At 44.1% G+C, this 17,261-nt stretch overlaps 1 protein-coding gene across 1 annotated transcript in view; it reads right to left on the bottom strand.

The window, feature by feature from the left end:
* MKLN1 (muskelin 1) overlaps positions 1 to 14,271 on the bottom strand; it is a 114,600-nt gene extending 100,329 nt beyond the window's left edge. Inside the window, exon 1 of the mRNA XM_054399953.1 lies at positions 14,180 to 14,271. Coding sequence (XP_054255928.1) covers positions 14,180 to 14,271 — 92 coding nt within the window. The remainder of the gene's footprint in view (positions 1 to 14,179) is intronic.
* Between the last annotated feature and the right edge of the window lie 2,990 nt (positions 14,272 to 17,261).

Consider the following 17,261-nt stretch of genomic DNA (forward strand, 5'->3'; position numbering starts at 1 on the left):
GACATCACAAAGTTTTTCAACAGTATCTGGGGGCTGCCTTTCCAGATATGACACCTAGATTCAAATCCACATAACTTTCAAAGTGAAAATTCCATTAACTCAATAGTTTTCCACATAATTTTCTCAAGGCGTTCAAAAAAAAAAATTAAAAGGTATCTCTAATCCCTTGAGCTCACTCAAGTCCCAAAAAATTTTACGCAAGCTTTTCATGTGAAAAAAGGCAGCCCATTAACTGTGGTTCTAGAGAACCGCTCATCATAGATACTAGCATACATCTACAACACTGCCAAGAGGGACCATTCCACCCACTCATGCTTGATCCTCTCCCTTCCCTACGCCAGCAGCTATAATAAAGATCAGCATAAATAAGTTCTTAATGTCAGAGCAGTTCTCCAATTCAGCTCACTACCAGTGCTGGCACAAAAGGAGAAGAAAAAAAAAAAAAACAAAAAGGCAAAACAGAGATGAGCAGCTGGATGCAGGCGAGGGGTTGATACTCAATGAATTCTCAATACCACTCTTCCACTGGCAAGGAACTACTAAAAAAGATGTCATGGTACCTCTGCCACCCTGTGGGCAATCCCACCTCACACTAAAAGCTAAGCAGAAGGAGCCATTTTATCTGCTCCATGAACAGTAACATGTCCAGAGGCAGTACTGGTGTGCCTTAACTCCATAACCAAGCTTCCTCTGCGGCTATTAGCGTCCAAGCCTTTATTGTAAGCATTCCCATCACTAAGTAAGAGCAGTGGATCCTTCTGGCTGCTCTGTGTTAAAAAGCCCTCTTGGCAGAACACAGTGGAAGTTTCTTTTTATTGCCCATGCAGACACTGAGCTTGCAACTGCTGTAAGTAGGTAATTTTCCCTTTTTGCCAACCCAGAAACCATCATATCCATTGTACCAATCGCTGGCTGATCTCTTCTGGGACTAGAGATGTCCCCACACTTGGTATTACCAAGGGACAGCTCTGTGCTAAAAGCTCTGTGGTTTCAGGCATGACTGTCACTAAGGGAAAGTTTGCCTTCACTCCGAGGAGGGGGATGAAAAGAGAAATAAGATGACTTTGCAGAATATACTGCAAATTAGGTTTAAGGTTGCTATAATTTGCATCTAACCTAAATATTTTCATGAAGCTGCTATTAAAGAAATACATGTCTTTTGGAACAAGTCCTTAAGAATAAACAGATCCAAAACACTGGCTTTGCTTGGCACATTCAGATTGCTCTTCTGAGAGCAGCTGCACAGAAAAGGGCACACATCACCAAAAGTACTTGGAACTCAAATGGATGATGAGGTACCACCCCATTAGACTGCAAAAAGCATTTGGAGAGTTACACACACACTGTCTGACTGCAAAGGGGAAAAGCTCACTCTTTGGGACTCTCCACAGAATGGTTTTTCTTCTTTTTTTTCCCCACAATCATCCCAAAACAGAATAGCAAGAATACAGCCACTAGAATACACAGGCTAAACTTTCCACTAAGTCCACTTCACAGAAGACTGTAAGACGTGATGGGCCAACTATTTCAAACACGTGGAACCATCATACCAGCCAGTACAAAGCAGCCGCGGAGATATTCTAGCCCAGCCTCGACACTGGAATGTACACACGCTCCTAACCAAGCAAAACAGAAAAACACAACCACCCACCACCAAAAAAACCCTATTCCATGGACCTGGAAAGAACCAGGGACATTCTTCTGCACCTCCCAGAAGCTTAGTGCGTATAATGGTGATTTCAAGCCTCCCAGATGCAGTGTTTAAAAACTGCATGTACCTAAGGCGCAGCAAAATGCACACAATTATGCAATAAGAGAATCATTAAGGTGGGGAAAGACCTTTAAGATCAAGTTCAACCCAACAGCACCATGCCCAATATGCCACCTCTAAACATTTTTTTAAATACCTCCATGAATGGTGAGATATTTTTCCTAATATCCATCTCAAACCTCCCTGGCACAACTTGAGGCCGTTTCCTCTTGTCCTGTCACTTGTTGCATCTGAAGAGACCAACCTGCACCTCACCCCGACCTCCTTTGAGGCAGCTGTAGAAGACAATGAGGTCTCCTCTCAGCCTCCTCTTTTAAGACTAAACAACCCCAGTTCCCTCAGTAACTCCTCACAGGACTTGTGTTCAAGGCCTTTCACCAGCTTAGCTGTTCTTTTTTGGACATGCTTCAGGACTTCAATGTCCTTCTTGTTAGTAAGATGCACAAATCTGAACACAATATTCAAGGTGTGTCTCATCTCCACAACTCCTTCAGTGCTCTGACTTGATAACAAGGCTTAAACTATTTGTTCCATAAACCTTGTTTCCTCGTCACGTAGGATCACAGGATGTCAGGGGTTGGAAGGGACCTCTGGAGACCAACTAGTCCAAGCCCTCCCGTGAGAGCACGGCCAAAGAATCTAGCACAGGTCACACAGGAATACATCCAGATAGGTCTTGTCCTATCAATAGATTCTAGAAAGAAGAAAAAAAAAAAAAAAAAAAACACATACCTCACTCCCACTTCCTTTCAGATAGTTGCAGAGAGCAATGAGGTCTCCCACAAGCCTTCTTTTGTCCAGACTAGACAATTCCAGCTCCCTCAGCAGCTCCTCACAGTATGCATCTGCCCAGGGCCTTGAGCAACCCAGTCTAGTAGGTGGTGTCCCTGCCTATACAGGAGCATTGGAACTCGATGATCTCGAAGGTCTCTTCCAATCCAAACCAATCTATGATTCTATGATACATTCCATAAGCAACTGTTTGGAATTTAGGTCCCGAGTTTTCATCTTGCATTTTTTTAAAACACAGGACTTCCTAACCCCACTGCTAAGCAGCACAGGAGGACCTTGTGAATAGTAAGATAAAGTTTGAATAAAACACATATACAAGTCTGCAATTTTAAATACTGTACTGTCATTTGTCAACTTCCTGCTAAAATCCACTTCCATCTCCCCAGCAGACATTTCAAACACATTTAATCCATGATAAATTTACTTCTATCACATCTATCAAAACAGCTCAGCAAGTAGAGCACACAAAAATAAACTGGTGAATTTAGAAATCATCTTTCAGAACCATACTTATCAGACCACAGATGACTATACAAACCAGGATCACTTGTCTCTGCCCTGAAACCAGTTTCTCAATTATTTTTCAATTAACAGTTTATTTTTAAGCTCTCATCACTGCCAGTCCAATGACATGCAAAGGCCTTTCCTATTAAAAAAAAAAGAAAAAAAACCAAAATCACACACACACCAACCAAAACCTGCTCCTTAAACATGGAATGTTGCAGACTTACAGTAACACACCTTTTCACTCCTCCCATCAAGACCTCTTTGAACAAGGTATTTTTGATTCACCAGTGCTCCCTGCTAAGACACCAGGAATTAAATGTTATCAATAGGTGCTAACATTGCACCAGTATAGTGAATTTCCAGTGAGCCTGGTAAATAACTTCTATTCCAGTGACACTCAACAGTTCTAAATCATGGATTAAACTTTTGACTGTATCACCGCACTGAGCACACCAAATCCTCCCAGCTCTGGGTTGGTAACAGCAGAATTAGCACAACACAAAAACAAACTGGAAAGAAAATGAAGTCAGGGCTATTCATGTATGTTGGTAACCACAGTAACTTCACACATGGCATATGATTACCAGCCTAATTGTCCCAGCCTTAATGATTAAAGTTTAAATGCAATTTAACTGGTGATGCTGAATCTTTGAGCTTCAAATTTATCAAGATTTTCTCTCTCCTCACAATCTCTTTGGATTTATGTTTAAGAGTAGTTAGATGAATGAAATAACAGATCTCTTCCATATACTTCCAAGTCCTCCTACTTTTTAAAGAACCTAAAATGCTGACACAATAAACAATTATCAAGACTGCTTCACCTCATCACTTTACTGAACTGGTATCAGTGAATCTTAAAAGAATATCTGAAATCTTTTCTTTTGCCCATTTCTTGTCATATTCAGCATTCACTTCAACTTGTCTAAGCCACAAGGATATCTGAAATCCAGCCTTTTAAGGGATCTACAAAGTACTTAAGCAACATGGCATGCAAGCAACCCAGTCTATGAGCTTCTAGAAGGTTCCCTGAGCAGATATAAATCCCTAGATTATAAAAAGACCAAGAACAGGATGAATTTTACTCTTTAATATTCAATAAAAAAGATAAAAGGTATTAGATTCTTTACCTCACTGGATTTGTAGCAAATAAATACTGCAGTAAAATTTGCCAGTGTGTAAGATACTGCCAGCCAAGGCCACTTTATGAAAAAGTTTCATTTTCACTTCTTGCTAAGAAAATAATTTCAACACTGTATGAACACAGGGATTTCTACTGCCAGTCATGCCCAGAAATGCCATTGCCCTCAGACTTCCCAAATCTTAGAATCACAGACTTCTTGTGATTGGAAAAGACCTTTAAGATTATCAAGTCCAACCATTATCCAACTCTACCAAGTCTGGTGCTAAACCATGTCCCTCAACAACACATCTCTGTGCCTTTTAAACACCTCCATAGTCCTTATAATACTTGTTTTCTTGAGCCTTCACCAGCTTTGCTGCACTTCTCTGGCCACACTCCAGCACCTCAATGCCTTTCTTGCTGCGAGGGTCCCAAAACTGACCACAGTACTCAAGGTGTTGCTTCACCAGTGCTGAGTACAGGGGGACAATCACTTCTACAGTCCCACTGTCACATGATTCCCAATATAGGCCAGGATGCTGATGGGTTTCTTGGCCACCAGTGCACACTGATAGCTCTTCCACAGTTCTGGTGGTGTAGCACAGTTCATCCCTGCATTGCTCTCACTTCTCATTTCCAAAAGCATCTTCTTGCAAAGGGACAGACCCTTCACAAGAAGGTTAGAGCAAAGCAACATTCAGCACACATCTACGTAAACTCCCTGCACTGAATTTTGGATGCATCACAAATTTGGTCAAGCATTTTTGTTTGACTAAGGCACATATGGAAAACTTTTGAAAGCCAGGAAGAAGATTCAGGTCTTCCATGATTCCATAGCATTGCAACAACTGTTTCGCATGCCACGTTATTAGTAATGTTTCCACTGACCAGAATTCACAGACTAAGCGATTACATATAAAGATAAAAATTTCTAATGTAAGCCATAAACACATCTTTAATATACAACAGCACTGTCATTCCACACCTAGTATGAAGTTAACCCAAAAAATTAACACCTGTAAAGGAATTTAAAGCAGATTATGTTCAACAAAACCAACTGAAGCCCCTTCCTACCCACACCTTTATTATATCAGCTTTGGAGCTTTCTCACCAAAACTCTGTGGAAAATGCTTCATGTTTCTGGTGGGACCACTGCATTAGCTTTCCTTTCAAAATTAAGGTTCTCACTAACACTATAACTCAGCATATCTAAAAGACAAAATAATGACCTGGGAAAAGAGAGAAATACCAGCCTGTCATGAAGTACTGCTTATTTGAGGGATTACATTACAAGTCTGAAGCTTCATTATGGAATAATTCCCTACTTTGGGCAATATAAATAGCCTATGCTAAAAGGTATGCCAGTTCCCAAGCCAGTATCATTTTCATATTTGGCAGTTTCCAAACCCTATAACAGAAAGCAGTTTTTTTAGGAGACAAACTGTGGAAGTTAGGAATAGCACAAGGAACCCACTCAGCAGGGGGTTCACAGGTCACTTGACCTAACAAATTTTTCCTTTCATTTCAATGCTGTTAAGAGCATCCCTTTATGAATACAACATTCAAATGTGGAAGAGCTAGGAAATTCAGTTCAGAGTAATCCCAAGCACAAATCCAGGCTGGGCAGAGAATGGATAGAGAGCAATCCTGAGAAGGACTTGGGAGTGCTGGTTGAAGAGAAGCTCCACGTGAGCCAACAATGTGCACCCTCAGCCCAGAAGCCAGCTGTGTCCTAAGCTGCATCCGAAGCAGTGTGGCCAGCAGGCCAAAGGAAAGAATACTGCCCCTCTGCTCCACTCTACTGAGATCCCACCTGGAGTACTCCATGCAGCTCTGGATTTCCCAGCTCAAGAAGGACATGGAACTCTTCCTCCAGAGGAGGACCAAAAAAGATAATCCAAGGGCTGGAACTCCTCTGCTCTGAGGACAGGCTCAAAAAGTTGGGATATTCAGCCTGGAGAAGGTTCCAGGGAGACCTTATGGCAGCCTTCCAGTATTTGAAGCAGACTGCAGGATAGCTGGAAAGGAGCTTTTTATAAAAGCATTAAGTGATTCAAGGGATGATGGCTTCAAACTGGAAGAAGCTCAGTTTAGATTAGACATTAGAAGAAATTCATCATGAGGGTGGTGTACTGGAAGAGGTTGCTTAGAGAAGCTGTGGAGGCTCTAACTCTAGAAACGTTCAAAGCCAGGTTGTATGGGGCCTTGATCAACCTGTTCCAGTAGGAGCTAATCCTTCCCACAGCAGAAGGTTGGAATTAGACGATCCTTAAGGTCCCTTCCAACCCAAATCATTCTGAGTCTAGTATTTAAACAGTCATCATAAGAGACAAATACTGCTTAACATACGCACCTACAGGAAAAAATTTAAGAAAAACACAGGTCACGTCCTAACCCAAATTTCAATGTTTTTCAGGTACCTTCCAGTGTTTGGGAGAAACACTATGAACACGGCAGCCAGCCTCGAAAGAAAAGGCAGTGAGGATAGGAGGAACATGGCACCAAACTCAGAATGACCAGCGTGCAATTGCCCTCCTTTATCAAGATCATGTCATTTTCCAGAAACTGACAGAAGCAAGTGCTGTTAACCCAGTAGCTTTTGACATTTAAATTCAGACATGCAGGCTACCATCTTCAACTTAAATACAGACTTGCGGTCCTTAATTTAAATCAATCCAGGAAATCATTTCTCAAAGATTATGCATTCTGAGTTTCAAGTAATGACTGAATTAACAACCACCTAAGGTAACAACCAGTCTACATCTTCAGCACTCTCTCCTCCCCTCCCAGTATTTGCTGCACTTCAAATCCTGGATTTGGTTTGGGGCCCCTCACCACAAGAAAGACATTGAGGTGCTAGAACATACCCAAAGAAAGGCAATAACGTTGGTGAAGGGTCTAGAGCACAAATCCTGTAAGGAGCAGCTGGGGGAACTGGGTTGTTTAGCCTGGAGAAAAGAAGGCTAAGAGAAGACCTTCTTACTGTCTACAACAACCTGAAAGGAGGTTGTCACAAGGTGGGAGTCAGTCACTTCTCCCAAGCAACAAGCAATAGAAAAGAAGAAACAGCCTCAACTTGGGCCAGTAGAGGTTTGGTTTGGATATTAGGAAAAACTGCTTCACTGAAAGAGTGCTTAAGCCCTGGAACAGGCTGCCCATTGCCCAAGGAAGTGTTGGAATTGCTACCCCTAGAAGTGTTCAGAAAATATGTAACTGTCATTCAGAGAAATGGTTTATTGGCAGACATGACAGCGTGGGGTTAACAGTTGGACTTGATGTTGGAGGTGTTTTCCAACCTTTTCCACTCAAGATTCTATAAATTCAAACTCAGCTAAACTTACTGTTCCTACAGCATTCAAGAGGCTAGAGTCAAAAAAATAAAGGCAACGCAAAACTACATTTGGTTTTAGAGGTTTATGCTAACACGCAATTAAAATCAGTCAAGCACTGGCTTGCTTTGGATGCTTGGAACATGTTGACCTATAGAAAGCTGACTCAGTGCTGCACACCACTTAATCCCAACAGAAAAATCACAACCACACACTGTAACAGCGATGTGCTACAAAAGGAGATGAATGCACAGAATTAGAAACTATGCTCTTTGCCATGCAAAAAGCAGTAACCATCAAACTAACAGTACATGCTGTCTGAGCAGTAACAACAGTTGTCCCAAGGAAAACAGAATTATAGAATTGTTTAGGTTGAAAAAGACCCTTAAGATCAAACATCTTCTGTTTGAAATAGTGTTTTAGTCTTCAAGCAAGTAATTAGTAATCAGGAACTAGAAAACCTTTGTTAAGCTTGAAGGATATCAAGCCTGTGAAGAACAAATGATCCATACCTGATGCTTTCAGCACCTCCTATAAAAATTTTACATTCCTAATGTTCCCCAAAAATACCATCCCAGAAGAGATTGGACGTTGGAGTAATACAGGTTCTGCCAGGTTTGGCACAGCAGGGAACCAGAGCAATTAGCATTTCACCTTTTCTTCCTGCCAGTGAATAAAACTGTCTCATCTCCTAAATAATAGTTATTTTTCAACTGGAGCTTAAAAAAAATTTCTTCTGCTACTACAGCTTTGGTGCTCAATGCCTGGGCAGCACGAGCTATCAGACTTCTGATATCAATGTAAGGTATGAACAACTTCATAATTTTGTGGCTTTTTCACTCCCTCCACCTCTGATCTTTCCCTTTCTCACCACTTCACCTTACCAGAGAATCACCTAATATTTCTGTATTCAATTGGTGGGTAACTTTATTTTCTATAGAAATACTTTGCTTTTGAAGAACTGAATTTCAGCTTTTGGAGAACAATCTTAGACTATATAATGGCGTAAGCAAGGGAGGGAAATGCCTGTCAGAACATGGGATTGTCTAGAAACACCCAGAAAATCCACACAAACAAGTGGAGGAAAAATACTTTCTACTGGACACTGAAAACGATGAGAAGCAGAACTGAGAACATTTCTGTACACAGGGCCACAGCAGGGGAACACAGCTGGTCAGCTCACTTCAGGAGACACTGATTGCATCCCCAGCTCGTTTTAGTAAATGTTAAAGGATTGATCAATATTGCAAAGACATGACAAGCAGACCATTACAGATCATTTCACCAGCAGGTCTGCCTGTTCATCTCCTCCTACCTAAAGTCAAAGCAATTAGGCCAAGGAAAGTGAACTGGCTGCATCAAAATATTCCAGTAAAGCTATAAATGCTGGCAATTTAAGTTGAAACAAAAAATACATTTGTGCTTAGATGTGGAAAAACAAACAAACAAAACCCCAAACAAACATAAACACCAAACCTCAAAGTTTCAGTTCTACAAGAGAAATCATCACTGCTATGTAACTGAAGTTCTTTAAGACACAGTAAGACCTAAGCAGTATCTGTAAGACTTCCAGCATATGGACATTGAGCACAAGTTATCCTGTCCAAAAACCAATGAAGCACACATCACTAGACCATCATTTTGCTCTAGAGAGCTCTAAACTCCTGAGATCTCAAACAGACTGTATCTTCACCTTATCAAGGAAACTGAGCCTGAAATCAGAAAACAGAACAGAAAAAAAAATAACCTTCCAGTAGTCATAGCTCTCAATTTGATCATGAGATTCTTCAAGACCTGGATATATCTATAAGAAGATTTATGAACCTAGAAGGTACAGATTTGAATTATCAGTTTAACATGGTAGGAGGAGAATCCAAGAATCACATTTCACTAGCCACAAACACATGTTTTTCTTGTTACAGAAATCTCAGGGGATGGCATAGCTGGAATTCAGGTTATTTCCTGGCTGTTTGTTTGGGTGGGTGTTTTTGTGTTTGGGGTTTTTTTATTATTATTCTGTTTGATTGTTTGGGGTGTCACTACACAGTGTTTGGGTTTTTTGTTACATCTTTACAAACTTTACCCCCAAAAGTTTGTTGCACGTTTTCGGCCCCTTCTTTACTGAGATTCAGAATTGACAACACAGGAGAGTACATCTCTCTTTCTGATTAAACACACAAAAGCAGTATATGTTTGATTAGACTGAGCCGGAACTTACTGTCACATCCTCTGAACTCCAAAGTTAAAACTAATTGTGTTCTCACTTTGAAAGTCTATAAACCACTCGTACTTTACTATCAAAATATCTTAGTTTACTTTCCCCATTTGATAGAAGTACAGAAAATCTAAAACAACGCTCAGGACCTGAGCAATAGAAATGGGATGAAACTTCCTCACAAAGGTCCATGACTAGGATAACACAACAAAAAGCTGCTCTTGGTCTCTGAAGTGGGATCCAAGCATTGTAAGCCATCTACAAGATATTCTAAGTGATACAACCGCAGTCCCAGGATACAGTGATCTAGGATTTGGCAATGGAAAGAGGTACAAGACTACCATGACACAGAGCACAATGCTTCACCTCTTATTCGTCTTAGCACACAGTTCAAACTGGAGCAAATATAAAAAAACAGGCTATTTAAAAAATAACAAATCAAGATATGAAGAGCTTCTCTTGAAATGCAGAGCAACAGTTTTGGGTTTTCTTCCTTCCTAAGATTCCAACTTTATAGAAGGCAATGTAAGCCTTGTTCAAATCGTTTATTCCCTGAATGTCAAAAAAAACCAAAAACAAGCAAAAACACCCAACGTGGCAGAGCTCACATCTTTCTGCAGCAGGACAGAGGAATGAAGTCTGTGTTTCTCGCTCTGAGCATACATCAAAAGACACCAACACTTGGTTATGTAGCTGATGTGGAGTGACTGGTGGTAAGGGGCAAATCCTGAATCCAATCCCTGCAAGGTATCAGGGACCACCCTGCCCCATGGCTCCACCCCTTCAGGGAGAAACCACAGAGAGGCAAGGAAGGGATCTGATGAGGGTTCTCAGGCAACATGCTGGGCTGAGCATGGTCCACGTTGGACAAGCTGAAGCCTCTCAACACACTGATGCCTCTGCACAGGCAGAGTGTCTCTGGAAACACCAGATGTTTCAAGAACAAATTTCCTCTTGGATCAATATTCTTCCCAAAGGCATAACCTCCCCTGAACTAGAGACTATTTACTAGACCAACTCTTTCCCTTCTATCCAATGGGTTTTTTAAATAAATATGCAAGTCAGTCTTCCTGCTGGTAGCTAAAAGCCAATAAAGAACAACTCCAGCAGTTTGAAAAACATTAGAACTATTCTTTAGAAGACCCAAGAAGGGCAAACTTCATTTCATCATTTAAAAGGTCATTGCAAACACACAGGTAGCAGCCATGCTGGTAAAACAGCCAGAAACTGGATCCAGCACTAACTAATCCCCTGGTACCCCCATCAACCCCCCCAGAAAAGACACTGCCATTCACCAGAAGAAACTTCTGCCATTGGAAACTGCTGAGTTTTAATAGAGCCTAAACTAGAATATGACCAGAAAGGTCTTTGGAAAACACTTCTGTTGTTGTTGGATCGGGAGGTTTTATTGGCAGTTATTAAGGTGATTTCAGTGTTCTGAGAAGTTTCAGTATCAGTTCAGCATCATATAAGCTGAAAAAATTAGTGGACATCTTCCTTCTTTCCTGGACAGCAGAAAGTTTTGTATTTCCTATCTTTGTTTTACATATAAAACCACACAACTACTGAAGAACTGTGTTAAAATCACACCAAGCTGACCAAGAGCGTGGGTAATATACTCAGTTCCTCTTCCACAAGCACTCTGCTTGCAATACCACAAGTCCCAAAGAGAATAAATGTTATTTAGTAAGTAGCGTATTCCTACACACACAGGATCATAGAATTGTTTAGGCTGGAAAACACCTTTTAAGATCAGTGAGTCAAACCATTAACTCAGCACTGCCAAGTCCACTGCTAAACCATGTCCCCAAACACCACATCTCCCTGTCTTTTAAATAGCTCCAAGTAAGAGGCAGAATCATCTTCTAGCTCAAGGTTAAAATGGTTTCTTCCTAGTTATGCTAGCAAACAAACTACAAAACAAACTACAGTATAACCAGAATTCCCAGTATCTTCCCAGAAAAGTATAATTCTGTTCCATGTCTGAAATACTAAGACAACTTTTAGCTCCATCCATGTGTTCATCCTACAGCATATCACATTCCTGTCCCAGCAATTTCTGTGTTCCATCTTTACTCCATCCCCCCAAAACCCACCCCCTAGAGATCTCTTTTTAAGTTTTCTCCTTTTGAGGATCTAATCTTAAATCATAGGTCAAAGCCTCCCCCTTCCACTTCAGATTAAAGCTCTCTCCCAGAACCGGGGAACCAAAAATCAGAGAGGAAATAAACCCCAAAACTTCCATAGAAGACAAGCAGGAACATCTGTGCTCACTGCAGGGGGGTTGGACTAGATGACCTTTAGAGGTCCCTTCCTAACCAGTGCATTCTGTGGTTCTATGACAAGTCATAGACATCAAGACCAGCATCCTTCAGATCAAGGTCAGTACACTGGAGAATAACCCCATCATTGGGATTATTGAACACTGCTTAAAAGCCATTAAAATTGCTTTTACTGAGAAGCACATTTAAACTTCATCTTAAAAAGAGCCAAATGCAAGGTCATGTTCTTGTACAACACCAGCCCCACCACAGAGAAGGGAATTAAGTCACGGTAGGCAATGACATTAAGGACTTTGGACAGCATTGCACATACCACGTGAACATTAATTCCTGATACTAGGCTATAGCAGAAAGGACTAAGAGAAGCCTTGGAAACAAACATCAAAGGGAAACATGGTATTATCTTTTTAGATCACACCACTGAGATCAATAATGGACCATCACCCTCCTACTTGGGGATCAACACTTAAAATACAATGTTGAAAGCCAGCAGTGCTGATAGAAATAACTACAAGCATGATCACAGACCTAAAAGAAATGCCTTAAAGCCAAGTCTTTTTAACAAGACAGCTAATAGGATTACTTAATTATCACCAAAGATTAGCAATCAGAGAAGAATCCAGTTCTTTCTGACATCTAGCAAAGCAAATATATAGAAAGATGTAACAACCAGGAGTTTAGTCACAAAATACTTAATAATTTCAGCCCAATCCATGATCAAACCAGACTCTACAGCCAACAATGAATAAGGTGTCCAAACACTGACATCCTCATGGTCCTTCTGACCTCCAACTCTGAAGCCATCTTATTGAAAGGTGAATCAAAGCCAGCACACCTAGACCACATTAGTCCCTCCAAATTTTACTTTCACTAACTAGAGGAATTAAACAAGCCATAGGTGGACAGCCACATGGACAAGTCTCCCATTCAGGACAGGTTCACACTACTATGACAGCATGAACGGATGATTGCAAGCACAGACCCCATCTCCTTTTGCCAAACCCTGACCTCTTAACAGGAGAGCAAGAGGGCAGCAGACTACCCCTTTCCCCAAAAACCCACACAAAACAGATGATGGTAGCTCAACAAAACACCAGCATTTTGAGGTCAGGGGCAGGAAAGGAAACCTAGCTGCCAAAACACATGCTGCCCACAGGCACCCAGGCCTGTGGGACAGAGAGAGGAAGGTTTATTTACCCTTATCCCCTCTTAACATGTGACCAGCCTCTCCCACACACAGTGCCCACTTCTCATCCAAATCTGGGGGCAGCTTCTTCGCTCAAGTGCATCCCTCCCTTGCCCATACCTGGTGATTACCTCTCTTCCATGCACACTGCCCTGCCTGTTCAAGCCTGACGCTCAACTCCCTCCTACTTGACCCCAGCCTGGCAGCCAGGCCCCCTCAACTACTCAGTCCCCAAACCTGCAGCCTAGACCCTCCACCCCACACAAAGTCTCCCCAAATTTTGCTCATCAACCACTAACCAAAACATCTTCTCCCACCCCCTGGTGCTGGTGCTCACCTTCCTCCCCAAACACCCTCCCAGCCCTGCTTCCCTCACATAGCCCCCTAAATCCTGCTGTACAGGACCTCCTCACATACTGCACTCCCTGCCCCCAATGATGACCATACACACTGCCCGCCTCAAACTGACCAACCCCTCCCATACACACAGCCCTCTAAGTCCTGCTGAGTACTCCCTCCCACACACTCAGGCTCCCAAACATTTCTGTATAGACCCTCCCCCACAGCCAGCCCCCCCCCCAGATCCTACTAACCACCCCTTCGCATTCGCACACACCCCACACACACAGTCCGCCCAAACCCTGCCGATCAGCACTTTCCAGGCACGCAGTCCCCAAATCCCGCTGTGCAGAGCCTTCTACGTACACAGTATCCCAAACTCTATCGGCCAGCTCTTGCCCACAGCATCTTTCCGCCTCCCCACCCTTTCCCCATCCCGGTGCTCTGGCCAGCCCAGGCCGCCCCAGCAACCCTCTTCCCGCGGCGCTGGCCGGAGCCGCTGCCCCCCGCGAGCTGTCGCCCGCCACGGCCTCCCCGTGCAGGCCGCGACGCAGGCCTTGGCGCAGGCCCGGCAGCCCGCCGCGGCGTAGAGCGGCCCAGCACCGAGTCCTGGAGTGAGGCCGAGGGCCAGGACTTACTCGGGCAGGTAAGTGGAGGAGAAGCTGCTCCAGCGGTGCAGGGTGTAACCCAGCACTCGGCTCTCCGGGACCGCCGGCCCCGCAGCCGCCATCTTGTTGTCAGCAGCGGCTGCCGCGGCCCCAGCAGCGACCGCGGTGGGCGGGGCCGAGCTCTTAAAGGGGCCGCGAAGGAGGGGAGCGGCCGAGCCTGGAAGCGGGGCTGGGCTCTGGGGCTCCCCTGGATGTGGAGCGTTGAGGGGGGGCACCTCATGGAGCGGAGGGGTGGGTATCATGGGGCTACAGTGGGCTGTGGACCTAAAGGAGATGCCCCGTGGGCTGGATTGGGCTGTGGGGCTGGGAGATGCCCTGTGGGGCTGCAGTGGAGCTCAGGGAGATGTCCTGTGGGCTGCGCTGGGCTGTGGGACTTAGAGATACCCCATGAGGCTTCTGTGGGGCTCCAGGAGATGTTTTGTAAGACTGCATTAGTCATGGAGCTCAGGGAAATGCCCCATGTCACTGAAGTGCAGCTCAAGAACATGTCCCATGCATGTCTGTTAGGCTGTGAGGCCCAAAGAGGTGACCCATGGGCCTGGAGTGGGTTGTGGGGTTCATGGGGAAGCACCGTGGAGCTGTTGTGGGCCTCAGAGAGATACCCCGTAGAGCTGCTGTAGGGCTCAGGGGATGCCCTGTGGAGCTGAGGCAGGCTGTGGGGTCGGGGAGATGCCCCATGGGGCTGTGGTGGGCTATGGGGCTCAGGGGGATGTCACACGGGGCTACATTGGACTGTGGGGCTCAGGGAGATGGCCCTTGGAGCTGAAGAGGCCTGTTGCAAGAAGGGATGGACTTCTCCCTTCCTGGCCCTATGGCAGCCTCAAGTATGTGCTTGGGAAAGGAACCTGGGAAAATCCAGTGGGATTTGATCCCACACAGGCTTCTGCTACAATCCCCATTGTGGGTAGCACAGTTATCCTCCCTTGTTCCATTTTATCAGCCAAATATTTGACTAGGTATTCTTACACTTCCCAAGATGCTTGTTTTGACACTTCTGCCAATTTTTAAATGTTGGATAGGATGATCTTTCATTTTTTTCTAAGAAGGAGGTAAAGCTGTTAAAGTCACCATGAAAAATGGCATACAGGTAAATAAATAGCAAGGAAAATGAAAATGCAGATGATTGAATGGGGCCCAGATTTAGTGTTTTAGCAACAGTCCCATTTGAAAGCAATTGCAAATCTCTGCTGGTGATGCCCTTGTAGAACCCAGACAAGTAGATCTCAGTCTGTGCTGCACTCGTTGGTTGGAAGACACCTTAAAAATCATCTAGTTCCACCCTCCAGCACTGGGCAGAGAAAACTTGTCCTAGACCAGATTGCTCAAAGCCACATCCAACCTGGCCTTGAACACTTCCAGGGCTGGGGCATCTACATTTTTGCTGGGCAACCTGTTCCAGTGCCTTATCACCAACACAGTAAAGAATGTCATCTTTATATCTAACCTAAATCTTCCCTCTTTCAGTATAAAACCATTACTCCTCATCACTATTGTCCCTGATAAAGTATCCCTCCCTATCTTTCTTATAGACCCCCTTTAAGTACTGGAAGGCTGCTATAAGATCTCCCCTGAGCCTTCTCCAGGCTGAACAACCCCAGCTCTCTCAGGCTGTTCTTTGTAGCAGAGGTGTTCCAGCCCTTGGATCATTTTTGTGGCCCTCCCCTGGACCTGCTCCAACAAGTTCATGTTCTTATGATGAGGGCTCCAGAGCTGGATGCGGCACTGCAAGTCAGGTCTCATCAGAGCTGAGTACAGTGGCAAAAGTCTCCCCTCTGACTGAGGTTATTGGAGAGTTTTCCTTTGAGAAAGGAGATGTTTTCACCCAGAGCCTCCACCAAAACAGAAAGGAGGCTTGGAACGTCCATGGGGCAGCTCTGGTCTGCTTCAGAAAACAGAGGAGATATTCCAAGATCAGGGGAAAAAGGAAGAAAAAGCATCAAACAAGTAAATAGCTGTCTGCTGGAAGTCACAGATTGGAGAGATACTATCAGGCAGGACAGCAAGATGTCTGGCTAGATGAAGTTAGCTCAAGGATTTTTTTTTCCCTTTATTTTAGGAAAGCGAGTGAGAATGTGGCAGCAAAATCTGCCTGTGGATGAAAAACTTGTTGAGCAGCCTTGAAGGCTGAACATCAACTGGGTATTTCAAAAGTGAGGGGGAGCAGCAAGCTCTTCAACTCAAGACCCTTTCCCATGAGGGGTTCACAGTGTGTCACAGGTATCAAAGCCACACAGCTCTGCAACAGCACAACAAAGTCCATGCATGAAGCACAAACTCCCACAGCTTCCTTCGCTGATGCACTAACAAGGCTTTGTGAAATTTGTGGCCTTCCTGTGGTGTTTCAGGCTTCATTTACCCAAACTTCTGCCTGTGGGCATCCCCCTCCCAAAGTCACCACAGGGGTATTAACAGAAACAGTTTAGTAAGGATCTCACTAATAAAATACTCCCAACACTAGAGAAAGAGACACTCCCTCGACATTTGGAGCCTTGCTATCAGCTGGCCCGAGGAGAGCAATGCTGTGTAAATCTGTGACCTTCAAATGTGAAGTTTAGGGGATTGTGAGCAAGTGATGAGCAACAGCTACACAGCAGCCAGGAGGAGGAAAAGGAGGAGGAGGAGGGAGGGCCAGAAGCCTCCTGCTCACCACTGCACAGTGCAAACCACCCCAGGAGTTTCTCTGGTATCCTATTACACTTGAATCAGGACCTGGATGCCGATGCAGCTTATTTTTAGCACATTTTGGACTCAAAGTGAAGTGAATGCTGATGAAATACGTGGTACTGACAGCCCTGGAAAATCTTTGCTCATCTGCAGCACAGGCAGCAGGGATGGTTGTGAGGAAGCAAAGTAATTCTGAGCTGCAAACCAAGTCCCCCAGCTTCTTGGGCTCAGCCTGCCCAGTGTTGTGCAGTTAGTGGTGGTCACTGGAAGAAGGTTTTTCCATGCTCTGAGAGGATGGAGCACAATAGAGAGGAGCATGATGTGCAAAGGGATGGCATGCTGCAGATTGGGACAGCCTGAAGCCTTCAGCTGAGCTCTCTGCATCCTG

Source organism: Indicator indicator, chromosome 3 (genome assembly GCF_027791375.1).
Source record: "Indicator indicator isolate 239-I01 chromosome 3, UM_Iind_1.1, whole genome shotgun sequence".
Classification (NCBI taxonomy): Eukaryota; Metazoa; Chordata; class Aves; order Piciformes; family Indicatoridae; genus Indicator; species Indicator indicator.